Consider the following 12,148-nt stretch of genomic DNA (forward strand, 5'->3'; position numbering starts at 1 on the left):
TCAACACCTGACAGCCATAGGGCACGGGGGGGTTCCCAGCCTCTTGGGACAAAGTTCACACAACTCACACCAGTCACAGCCTCCCCTTGCTTTCTAAACCCGCAGCCGTGTGTCTGGTGTCCCCTGTGCAATGTGCATCCCTGCCCTAGGTCCCATCACAGCCGCATCACTCACCCTGGTGGACGCGCCACACGACCTGCCCACCCGCCCCGGTAGGCATACTGCACAAGTGTCCAACCCCGGTAGGCATACTGCACAATGTCCAACCCCGGTAGGCATACTGCACAAGTGTCCAACCCCGGTAGGCATACTGCACAGGTGTCCAACCCCGGTAGGCATACTGCACAATGTCCAACCCCGGTAGGCATACTGCACAGGTGTCCAACCCCGGTAGGCATACTGCACAGGTGTCCAACCCCGGTAGGCGTACTGCACAGGTGTCCAACCCCGGTAGGCGTACTGCACAGTGTCCAACCCCGGTAGCGTACTGCACACGTGTCCAACCCCGGTAGGCGTACTGCACAGGTGTCAACCCCGGTAGGCGTACTGCACAGGTGTCCAACCCCGGTAGGCGTACTGCACAGGTGTCCAACCCCGGTAGGCGTACTGCACAGGTGTCCAACCCCGGTAGGCGTACTGCACAGGTGTCCAACCCCGGTAGGCGTACTGCACACGTGTCCAACCCCGGTAGGCGTACTGCACAGGTGTCCAACCCCGGTAGGCGTACTGCACAGGTGTCCAACCCCGGTAGGCGTACTGCACAGGTGTCCAACCCCGGTAGGCATACTGCACAAGTGTCCAATGGCTGCTGTAACAAATTAGCCCATGTGCAATGGCTTTGAACAACATAGACTTCGTGTCTTTACCTGACCTCCAGCCCCCCAGGCCTCTCTAGCAGCTCACGAGAGCTGCAGGCTTGAGGCAGCCAGAGGTGCAAGAAGAGGTGGTCCCTGACTGACAGGAACGGATGGCAGCCACACCTGCCCCGGCCACCTACCAAGCAGGTAGGGGAGAGCCATGGCATGAAGGGGCCAGAAGCTCCGAAGGGGCCATACAGCATGGGGTGCAGAGTGTGGAGGGTGAAACCCTTTGGGCTCACAGCTCTGCAGAAACAGGCAAGAGGGAGCTCTGACTGTGAAGGGGCACCCAGAGTCCCCCCAAGAATTCAGAGACCTCATCTAGCAGCAGGGGTGGCAGAAAAAGTGAGGTGGGCAAACCTGCTTTAGGAACCCCCGTTTCAGAGGGGACTGCAGCAAGGCATGGGAATGTGGCGGATGAGGAAGGGACATGGAGGTGCCGCCCAGGACTCAGGGATGTATCGAGAGGTGTCAGGAGGGTGCAAGGGAGAAACAGCTGGCAGAGCTCCCCTGGAAGCAACTGTCAAGCTTGGGCAGCACGGAGAGTGGCCCTCAAGATGGATCATGGACTACGCATATCCTGTGCACAGGTCCTGAGTCCTGGGGCAAGAGGAGAGCTGGGAGTAGCCAGGCAAGGTGTTAAGAGCCTTGGTTATCCCCAAGTGGGAGAATCCACATGGCCACAGGTTCTCAGCCACTCGGGAGCAGCATCTCCACGCTCCGTTTGAAGATAGCCCAGAATCCCAGATCTCATCAGAATGATCACTTGTGTGCAAGCACCAGAAACAGTATGTCCACAGTGGTTTCGCAGTGGCGAGGACTCAGACGGCGCCCCAGCCCATCTGCTCTTCCAAGCCCAGCGAGGTTCCAGCCGGCACGAAGCAGCTGAGGGGTGGCAGCTATTGCTGAAGGAACCATCCTGCAGGCGCAGCAACCGCGAGCCTTAGCCCCGTGGCAATGTTCTGATTAAACGAGGGCTTTAGGCAGGAGCTCAAGCACCCGTGCACGTGTGGGCCTGGGAGGTAGCTCCGTCCCCCAGGAAGCCGGTGGGCTGGGTGCCCCTGCCTGGCCATCAACACCTGACAGCCATATGGCATGGGGGTTCCCAGCCTCTTGGGACAAAGACCCCCCTCTGCCATCTGCAGCAGATGGAGGAAGAGCCGCAGTGCCACGCAGCATGGCCCCTACAGCTGCCACCCTGGCCCCTCGGTGAGCCCGCCAGTGTCCACCTCTTCCCAAGAGGTGTGTGGCCTCGTGAGGCTTCTTAACTCCGCCGACCATGGCCTAGGAAGCGGCCACTTAGCGTCCGGGGAAAACCGAAACCCCAAAACTGGTTCCCACTCACCACGTTAGAATCCTGAGCTCAACCAGGGAGAGGGGCCTGGAACAAGTGGCCCGTGGGACACAGCTTCTCAGGGACGTCAAGACGACAGCTTCGGGGGGCTCTCAGGAGGGACAGAAGGAGAGTGGGAGATGGAGCAGCCTCTGGAGTGCACGGGAGCCCAGTTCTGCCTGGGGGACCCCTCTGCCTCCAGTGCCCTCCCCAGAGGCCCCATATTGGGCTGTGCCTTCCTCAGCCACTGCAGATACCTTCTCTAGCCGCTTCCTGGGCACTGACCCTCCCGTTTTTGTGGTGCCTGGCACTGATCCCTGGGAGGAAGCCTGCCTTGCCCTGTCTCACCCTGCTGTCCCCATGTCCCCAAGCTCTGCTTCTCCTTGGGGCATCAGAAGCTCCCCCAGGTAGGACTAGGAGGTGGTTTCATACCGTTTAGAGGCCTTAGGTACTAAGGCATTTGCTTCTGGGGAACAAAAATTACTTGGAAAGAGGAAGAGCTTGGGTGAATCACTGAAATCTGCAAAATGCGTGAACAGCATTCAGTTGAAATGGCAGTCACATGGCTGCAGGTACCAGCCTGTTCCAGGTGGCGCCATGGCCTCCCCGTCAGTGGCGCTTCATGGGGAAGCCCAGGGCTCCCGGGCGCGGGGTCGGCTTGTTCCTCTTCATGGCGAGACCTCTAACTCCATATCCTCTTTGGGTTTAAGTCGATGATTGGAGGAAGCAGCCAGGAAAGCAGGGACCAGTTTCCTGGAGGAAGCGGTTGAGTCGGACCTGCCTGCCCTCAGCCCCCCAGGCCTGGTCATAAAAGGCCGCTGGGTTTCCAGTCTTTTTTGTAAACACTGCTCTGTGTGATCTTGGGTGCTGATGTCCCTCCAGACAGAGAGACTGCACCAACCCCAGGGCTTTACGCCACCGTTCATTGGAACCTCCTGCATCAGGGGCCCGGGGAGCCTGCTGGACCTGCCCTCTACTCTGTTGTCTTCACCTAAGAGCACTTTGATGTGATTGACTTAATCAAATCCATTTCAACGGAAAACCCCACACCACCCCCAAACCACCTTGAGCGTGCCCGCCGGTCCAGGCCTTGGAGGGCGGGTCCTAGTAATAAGGGGCGGGGCCAGGCTCCCCACCTGCTGGCCTGGGTCAGAAAGTGGTGAAGGAGATTGGGGGAAGCGGGCTGCTGGGTTGGCAGGTGCTTGGATGAGGGCGCAGCGCGAGCCCCGGTGAGGCGGCTGCCTGCAGGTGTGGCCGCGGGTGGTTAAAGCCTACAGGGTGTTTTCAGGGATGCGTATACACAGGAGGTGCGAAGAAAGTGAGTTTCCCGCTAGAACCAAGTTCCGTAACTCAGTGTCTGCAAACAACAGAAGTTTCTCTTGTAGTCCTGGAGATGGGAAGCCTGAGACCTGGCAGAGTGGGTCCTCTGGGTGGCTCCGTGGGAGAACCTGCTGTGCTTTCTTCTGGCGTCTGGTGGCTGCTGGCCACTCGTGGCATTCTCAGCTGCTGCCGCGTCACTCCATCCCCAGGCCGGCATCTTCATACTGCTGCCTCTGTCTCACCTTCACGCTCTCTCCCCCCATGCCTGCGCCGTCTCCTCACCCCTGCGCCTGCGCCGTCTCCTCACCCCCGCGCCTGCGCTGTCCCCTCACCCTCGCACCCGCACCACGCCATCATCTCTTTTCTGTCTTTTATAAGGATGCCTGTCATTGGCTTTAGGGCCATCCCCGTTCAGGGCCTCCAGATCCTCAACTTAATTACATCTTCAAAGACCTTTGTTCCCAATAAGGCCACATTCCGAGGCTCCTGGTGGCTGTGTCTTTTGGGGACACACTCCGGCCTGCTGCTAGGGGTCGAGGCATTCCCCCCAGGGTCTCCAGGGAGCGACCATGGCAACTCAACCTGCCCTGCCAGTACCTCGCGTGGGGCTGGCACAGAGGAAGACTTACAAGCTTTTCTTGAACTGCAGTTGAGCTGAGAATGTTCCAGAACACAGAGCCCAAAGCCTCGGGAGACCTGGGTGTAACCCTGCCTCCCCTTGCTCCTCAGGGCAGCTCCTCCCACAGGGCCAGGCCAGGGGCTTCGATCGTGGCTGATGGCTCCACCATCCAGGGCTGTTTGTTTCCCAGGTGGGGTAACAGGCTGGAGGGAACTGGATCTGCTGCTTTGTTCTGGTGGACAACGGAACTGTGGGTGTGCGAGGCCAGGCATGTGTGCGCGAGCCCAGATGTGTGTGTGTGCGAGGCCAGGCCCTGACTCGAGGCGGCTCTTCTGTCCCTGCTCCCTGGCTGCGGGTGACAGGATGTGTGTGATGGGGAGAGCAGGCTCGGGTCATAGGGCCAAGGGGCTGGCCCCAGATGGAGCCCAGGCCCCGCGCTTGGGAAGGCAGGTGGTCCTGGGTGAGCTCGCTTGGCAGGAGGGTGAGGTCCTGACTGGAGTAGACACCCAGTCAGTGTCCGCCACACCTGTGACTGGGCCCAGAGGGCACGGGAAGCCCAGGTGCCCTGTGCCCTGGAGAGTGGGCTGTGGGGGTTCAGCACCCCAAGGGAAGGCATGTTCTTCCAGAGATTCCTCACGTAAGCTGCAACGTGAGCGGGAGGGGCAGGGGCACCCCGGAGAGGGTTGGGTGGCTTGGGCAGGCAGCTTTCTGGGGCTTTGCACAAGGGACAGAAAGCCTGAGGCTTGGGACCGGCTGGAGACGGCCTTGGGCTCTGGGCACTGGCGCTGCTCCAGGCAGAGGTGGGCTCTGCAGCTCCCCCAGCAGCAAGAGCCCTGGCCCGAGCCAGTGCCCCCAAGCCAGGCTCCTGAGGGGCAGAGGGTGGGGGCCGGATTTTCCACCCTGTTTGTCTCACAGCCTGTCTGGTCCCAGCCCCAGGGCAAGAAACAGCCCTTCTGGAGCAGTTTCCAGACCTGCAGTCGCCACCTTAAGCCTGCAGTGGCCGTCTGCGGGACGCCATGGGTGCCGGGGCTGGCGCGGGAGAGCACTGCTCCTTTTGTGCCTGTGCAGAGTGAGGCTGGGGCTTCCATCTGGAGCACGGGACTCCTCTGCCTCCTGCGGCCGTGTGCATGGGAGGAAGGCCATGCTGCTGAGCCACACGACTCTGCCCCGTTGGCAGCGGGAAGCAACGGGAGAGGGTCCTCGGAGCTGAAGTGGGCAGCCAGGGGCTGCTGCAGCTTGTGCTCACTGTCATTCTGAAACCCTCAACTGGCTTTCAAAATAACCATTTTAAAAATGGTCACAGGAAATGCAGGAAGTTCAGGAGTAACCCCGCCCAGCCCAGCCCTCCCAAGGCGGCCTCCTTCAAGCTCAGTCTCTGTCTATTCTCAGGCTGCCTGCAGCTGCCCCCGCTCCTCGGCAGGTGTGGCCGTGTGTTCGGAGCCCCCGTCAGCACACGCGCCTCTGGGTAGCCCCCAGTACAAGGCTCTTCCTGTTTTTCCAGGCCCAGCTTTCCCCACCCACCGGTCGGGGAGGTGCTGAGGCCATGCCTGGTGCCAGCTTCTTGGAGAGGCCACACTTAGAGCCCATAGTGCCAAGTCACTGTCTCCCATGCCATGATGCTGCAGGTGGATCCACCCAGACCACTGCTTGGCACCGTCAGATGTGCTTTCCTAGTTTGGGCCAGCCCTGTGCTCTGTGCACAGTGTGACTCCCAGTGGCCCCTGGGGGGAGGGAGGGTCACCGCTTTGCGTCACAAAAGGACTGAGTCTCAGGGAGGGGTCTCCAGTAACAGCCCCGGAGCCAGGATGTGACTGAGACAGGTGCCTCCAGGGCCACACACTAAGCAGTACAGGAACCTCTGAGGGCAGAATCACGGCCTCCAAACACCCACGTCCAAATCCCCGGAACAAACGTGTTACCGTTCGTGGCAGAGAGGGATGAAGGTTGCACATTGAATTCAGGCTGTTAATCATCTGACTTTATTTTTTTAGAGACAGGGTCTCGCTCTGTCACCCGGGCTGAGTGCAGTGGTACAATCAGGGCTCACTGCAGCCTCCCGCTCAGGCTCAAGCAATCCCCCCTTCTCAGTCTCCTGAGTAGCTGGGACTACGGGTTGTGCCACCACGCTTCCGGGTCATGTGACCAGGAGCCGAGGGCCATCTGTGGCCCACCTTGCGATCCAGAATCGTCCACTTCCTCCAGGTCCTCTGCTGGGCTCCAACTCCTTGAGGACCAGAGAGCAGAGGTTGTGGAAGGTCTTGGAAATGGGTCTGGGTTACCTGTCCTCTCCCAACCTGGGAAAGTCTGGCCGGGTGCGGTGGCTCAAGCCTGTAATCCCAGCACTTTGGGAGGCCGAGACGGGTGGATCACGAGGTCAGGAGATTGAGACCATCCTGGTCTACACGGTGAAACCCCGCCTCTACTAAAAAATACAAAAAACTAGCCGGGCGAGATGGCGGGTGCCTGTAGTCCCAGCTACTCGGGAGGCTGAGGCAGGAGAATGGCAGGAACCCGGGAGGCGGAGCTTGCAGTGAGCCAAGATCGCGCCACTGCACTCCAGCCTGGGCTACAGAGCGAGACTCCGTCTCAAAAAAAAAACCTGGGAAAGTCTCTCCCAGCCTGAGTGGGAGACAGGGGTGTTGGCTCTGCTGCTTACAATTTTGTGCCTTAATTCCTGGCTTCCCTTTGGGGATCTTTGTCTTTAATTCTGATTGACATTCCTTGGCCGCAAGGGAGCCCCGGCTCACTGATGCTTCTCACCCCCTGCCTCACTTTGATCCTCGCTGCCAAGCAATTAGCTGTGTGTCTGCGGCGTCAGTGTGGACACTGACGATCCGTGCTCAGAGGGCACGGTGCCTGAAGAGCTATGTGGGGACTGGTGCCGCGGAGGGGTCCTGCTCTGGTGGCAGCGGTGGCCCTCAAGCCCCATGCTCACTCCGTGTGTCTCCTCACAGGACAGGGTGAGGGGCCTTGGCCTCACGGTGTTGAGACGGGAGGTGGTCTCTGGAGTGTGGAATGATGCGTGTCCAGGGCGAAGCTGCAGCTGGTTGATGAGGCTTCCTGGGTGCAGGGCTCTGTGCTGAGTGGGTTTTCGCATTCATTCCCCAGTACCCCTCCAGGCTGCTTGCTGCTCCAAGCCCTGGAAAAGGATGTTGGGGTTTAGGAAGGCAAAACTCCCTGCCCAGGTCATGGCTGGTGAGGGGCCCTCCCCACACAACTAGCCACTGCGTGGCTCCGACTCACGCCTGGGTGCTCTCAGGCCCGGCCCTGTCCGTTTGCAGCTAGTGCTGTTCACAGGTGTGACCTGCGTTTCCTGCTGCAGACTGGAAACGCAGGACTGAGTCTCAGGGAGGGGTCTTCAGTAACAGCCACGGAGCCAGGATGTGACTGAGACAGGTGCCTCCAGGGCCACACGCTAAGCAGTACAGGAACCTCTGGGGGCAGAATCGTGGCCTCCCAAACACCCACGTCCTAATTCCCAGAACAAATATGCTACCATATGTGGCAGAGAGGAATGCATCTGCCACGTCTAGGAGGCAGAGGGGCTGTGGCGCGTCCTCAGGTGTCCCCGTGTGTCCTGACGATGCATCCCCAGGCATCCCCATGCATTTCCAGGTGTCCCCATGTGTCCCCAGGCGTCCTCAGGCGTCCTGCCGAACAGCCCTGTGCCCCCCAGGTGTGCATTGTGCAGAAGCGGGACACGGAGAAGATGTACGCCATGAAGTACATGAACAAGCAGCAGTGCATTGAGCGTGACGAGGTCCGCAACGTCTTCCGGGAGCTGGAGATCCTGCAGGAGATCGAGCATGTCTTTCTGGTGAACCTCTGGTGAGCCTGCTGTGGCCTCTCTGCAGAGACTCGCCGCCCTGAAGCTGGGAAGGCACTGGCTATGCTCTCCTGCCCTTGGTGCTCCCTGGCCCTCATGCCTTGGAGATGCCCCTGCCACCCACAGGCCCTTTCTACCTCTCCCCATCTGTTCTCCTTCCTGTGCCCCAGGGCTGGCAGGGGCCCAGGTGGCCATGGCATGCTGGGGTTAGTTAATGCAGTCTCTTCTGAGCCTGCTGGAAGCCCAGGGCTTCCCTACGATGGAGATGTGCCCCCATGGAGTCTCCGGCACTAGTCAGTGGGGGAGAGTTTAGGGACTGAAAAACTCACCACCATCATCGCCGTCACCGCCATCATCACCACTGTCACCATCATCACTCTCATCACCATCACTGTAATCAACACAATCACTATTGTCACCATCGCCACCACAGTCACAATCACTGTTATCACCATCACCGCCACCCTCAATCATCACTGTCGTCGTCCTCACCATCGCCACCACCACCACGGTCACAATCACTGTTATCACCATCACCACCACCCTCAATCATCACTATTGTCATCCTCACCATCGCCACCACCACCACGGTCACAATCACTGTTATCACTCTACTATTACAGTCACTGTTATCACCATCACCACCACTACCACCACCATCACTGCCATCGTCCTCACCATGGATGCTGGTTATTAAATGCCAGCTCTTTGCCCAACACTGTGTCAAGAGTGTTACCTACGTGGCCTCATTTTTTTTTTAACAACCCTCTGAGGCAGATGTTTGTATCCCCATTTTACCGAAGAGGAGACCAGGCAGCCTGAAACACCCAGAGCTGAGCACTGTAGCTCTGCTGGGCATTTGCCACTCCCAGGTGCCTCTGGCCCTCAGCTGGGCCACGTCCAGCACAGGGTGGTGTGTCTTTCCCCAGAATCTGGGCTCAGAGCAGCTCTGGGCTGGGGTGCCATCCGTGCTTTGGGCAGGCCCCTCCTGGGAATGCCTGGTGACTGATGCTGGGGTGGGGCTGTGGTCCTTAGGGGGAGTGTGTCGGCTGTGGGAGCAGCCGTGACTGGCTTCCCAGCTGTGCACACACCAGGCCCTCCGTCGGTGCCCACAGGTACTCCTTCCAGGACGAGGAGGACATGTTCATGGTAGTGGACCTGCTTCTGGGTGGGGACCTGCGCTACCACCTGCAGCAGAACGTACAGTTCTCTGAGGACACGGTGAGGCTGTACATCTGCGAGATGGCGCTGGCCCTTGACTACCTGCGTGGCCAGCACATCATCCACAGGTGTGTGCGTGGCAGACAGTGCGGGCACCTACTGACGTGGGCAGGGCTTCAGCAACCTCGAGTCAGACTGCTGGCAGGGCGTCCACACTCCCACAGAGCGGGTCCAGCTCCTCTGCCCCACCCTTGCCTGAGTGCCTGCCCCCAGCTGTGGCACCTGCACCGACCAGGTCAGCCCCATAGCTGTGTGCCTGGTGTCCATGTAGGGGGCCTCGTCTCAGTAGCCCCAGCCAAGACTGGGCACAGAGGGCTGTTAGCCCTGGTGGACAGACACGGGGCCGGGTCACCGCAGGTGGCCTTCACCTGGTCTGTTTAACTGAAGGCTCCCGTTTGCCCATCCACCATGTCCCAGGGAATCCAAACTAATTTTAACATTAGCTTAAAGCAGATGAAATTAGGAAGCAGAGCCGGTGTGATGGCTCTGAAAATAAAATTTAAAAAAAGAAAATAGGAAGCAGATTATGAAGGAAGTGAAATTGGGAAGCAGAAATTAGGCTGAAATTCCGCAGCTATGGAACAAAATGAAAATATCTGTGAGGTATATTTTAAAGCCGAATAGACTGGTGTTTGCATTTCTGCTTTTGGGGACTCGGATGTCTGGTTATGACCTGGTCGCTGAGCACTGGCTGCATGCCTGGAAAAGCAGGGGCAAAGCGAGAGCCGAGGTGGCTTGCTGTCCTAGAGGCCGAGTCGTGGAGGGGGAGGGCAGGCCCTGCCAGCAATTGCTCTCGTCCTCTGGGGCTCCAGGCCCCCTCCCAGCGTCCGGTGCCAGGTGTGTGCTGCTGTCCAGATGCCGCGGGAAACAAAGTGGCTGACTTCATCGCCTCTGCCCCACCCAGAGGTCCTAGTATGGTCCGAGGACCAAGTCAGGCTCCCAGGCCTCTGCCTCGAGTGGGTGGCCGGAGGTTGAGGGGAGTGTCCTGGGGACTCCAGGAATTGTGGCAGAGATTCCAGGGCAGAAACAGGGCAGATTTCTCAACTCACCTTCCCTCTTTCTGCCCTGTCTAGAGATGTCAAGCCTGACAACATTCTCCTGGATGAGAGAGGTGGGTGGGGCTGGGTGTGGGCAGCCCAGGTGGGTGGCGGCAGGGATAGGCCTGTGAGGGGAGGGGGGTCCTGCACACAAGGATCGTCTCTGGTCCTGGGACAGCCACAGCTGACCCCTCTCTGCGCAGGACACGCACACCTGACCGACTTCAACATTGCCACCATCATCAAGGACGGGGAGCGGGCAACGGCGTTAGCAGGCACCAAGCCATACATGGGTGAGCCCGAGCTGGGGTTCCAGGTGGGAGCTGGCTTCCTCCAGCTGGGAAGGACAAGACCTCGGTGGCTTTTCTGTCCCACCCTGGAGGCAGCCTGGTCTTGGGGTGTGGCCTCAAGGTGCCGGCCCTGTGCCCACGGGTCCAGGCTGTGATCCCTTGGCAGCTCAACTGGTCCTTCTTTCTGTCGGAAAGCTCCAGAGATCTTCCACTCTTTTGTCAACGGCGGGACTGGCTACTCCTTCGAGGTGGACTGGTGGTCGGTGGGGGTGATGGCCTATGAACTGCTGCGAGGCTGGGTATGGACCCCCTGCAGCCCCCGGGTTTGGCCGCCAGGCCCCTGCTGTCTGCCCCCACCAGTGGGTGGCCTGAGTGCTGGGGAGGGGGGCGGCCACCCCCAGTGCCCAGGCGTGCAGGGATGTCTCCACTCTGTCTGAGGAGTCACGTTTTTAGCAAAGTGTGCAGTTGGTGATGGAATGCCTGAGCAGGGGGAGGAAGGACAGAGTCACTGTGGTTTCCCGAGGCCGCTGCTGGGGTCTGCAAGCCGGCCTCTGGGGGGTGGACAGGGCTGAGAACGGGCCAGCAGGGGTGCTGCTGCCTTGGAACTTTCCACAAAAAGTTTCTTTTGGGGCCCTGTGCTCTCACCCTTGTGGCCATGGCGAGGCCCGTTCCGGGAGACTGGGAGGCTGGGGCCCTCTTGCAGACCATACCCCTCGGCCCTGCACAGGACCCCACCTCTGAGGAAGTGCCCTCCTGGCCCTCTGGGGCTGTTCTGCCTGAACCCAGGCCCCTGGGATCCCAGCCAGATGGGCGCAGCAGCCATGGTGCAGGACCCGGGTGCAAGCTTTATCTAACCCAGGCTCCCCCGAGGCAGGTGAAGGCCAGGCTGTGTGCAGACCTGTGCCTGCACTTGGGGTGGGGGAAGGGGGTCCTCTTAGGGTGATGCCACCTGTGTCTGGCATTGTTCTGGGCGTCCTGGGGGCCAGGAGGACCTGCCCAGCGCTGCCTCCCTGTCTCCAGAGGCCCTACGACATCCACTCCAGCAACGCCGTGGAGTCCCTGGTGCAGCTGTTCAGCACCGTGAGCGTCCAGTATGTCCCCACGTGGTCCAAGGAGATGGTGGCCTTGCTGCGGAAGGTGAGCCCCCATCCCTGAACCTCCTTGCCCACCGAGCACCCACCTCCCTCTCTCATTCATCTGTGGCTCGGGGCACCCCCTCCAGTGCACACTTAGTGCCACTTCCTGGCAGACACAGGTCCCTTCACTGCAGCCTGTGGGGGCCTCCACAGATGGCAGCCCCGAGCCCCAGAAAGCGAGCTGGTGGCAGGCTCTGTGGCCCTCTCACCAGGTGCAAGCCCTGCCAGGTCACTGGTGTCTTGGTGATCCCCTGAGCTGTGTCCCCAGGCACCCTCACAGCAGGCTTGTGCACCCACCCTGCCTGTCACCACAGAGGAGCCCTGAGTTGGGTCCCTGTGTCCCACGTATTGGAAGGAGGGTGTGGGGTAGGGAGGTTCAAGCCTATGCTATCTCCGGGACGCTTTGCCCCAGTGCCTCCCAGGGAAGGTGGGAAGCCACTGCTCACTGCAAACGCCTCTCAAGGGACGTCAGCCTGGCAGGGACATGGGCAGGGGCGTGGCCATCAGTG

The 12,148-nt window shown here is 60.0% G+C and overlaps 1 protein-coding gene across 2 annotated transcripts in view; it reads left to right on the forward strand.

Annotated features, from left to right (window-relative positions):
• Positions 1-12,148, forward strand: part of LOC117082790 (serine/threonine-protein kinase 32C) — a 102,072-nt gene that overhangs the window by 74,671 nt on the left and 15,253 nt on the right. Inside the window, exons 3-8 of one of the 2 annotated variants that reach the window (XM_033209787.1) lie at positions 7,791-7,957; positions 9,071-9,244; positions 10,250-10,287; positions 10,417-10,506; positions 10,699-10,802; positions 11,524-11,640. In XM_033209787.1, coding sequence (XP_033065678.1) covers positions 7,791-7,957; positions 9,071-9,244; positions 10,250-10,287; positions 10,417-10,506; positions 10,699-10,802; positions 11,524-11,640 — 690 coding nt within the window. The remainder of the gene's footprint in view (positions 1-7,790; positions 7,958-9,070; positions 9,245-10,249; positions 10,288-10,416; positions 10,507-10,698; positions 10,803-11,523; positions 11,641-12,148) is intronic. The other variant, XM_033209788.1, reaches the window with a different exon arrangement.

The sequence above is a fragment of the Trachypithecus francoisi genome, unplaced genomic scaffold, assembly GCF_009764315.1.
Source record: "Trachypithecus francoisi isolate TF-2019V2 unplaced genomic scaffold, Tfra_2.0 Lachesis_group9, whole genome shotgun sequence".
Classification (NCBI taxonomy): domain Eukaryota; kingdom Metazoa; phylum Chordata; class Mammalia; order Primates; family Cercopithecidae; genus Trachypithecus; species Trachypithecus francoisi.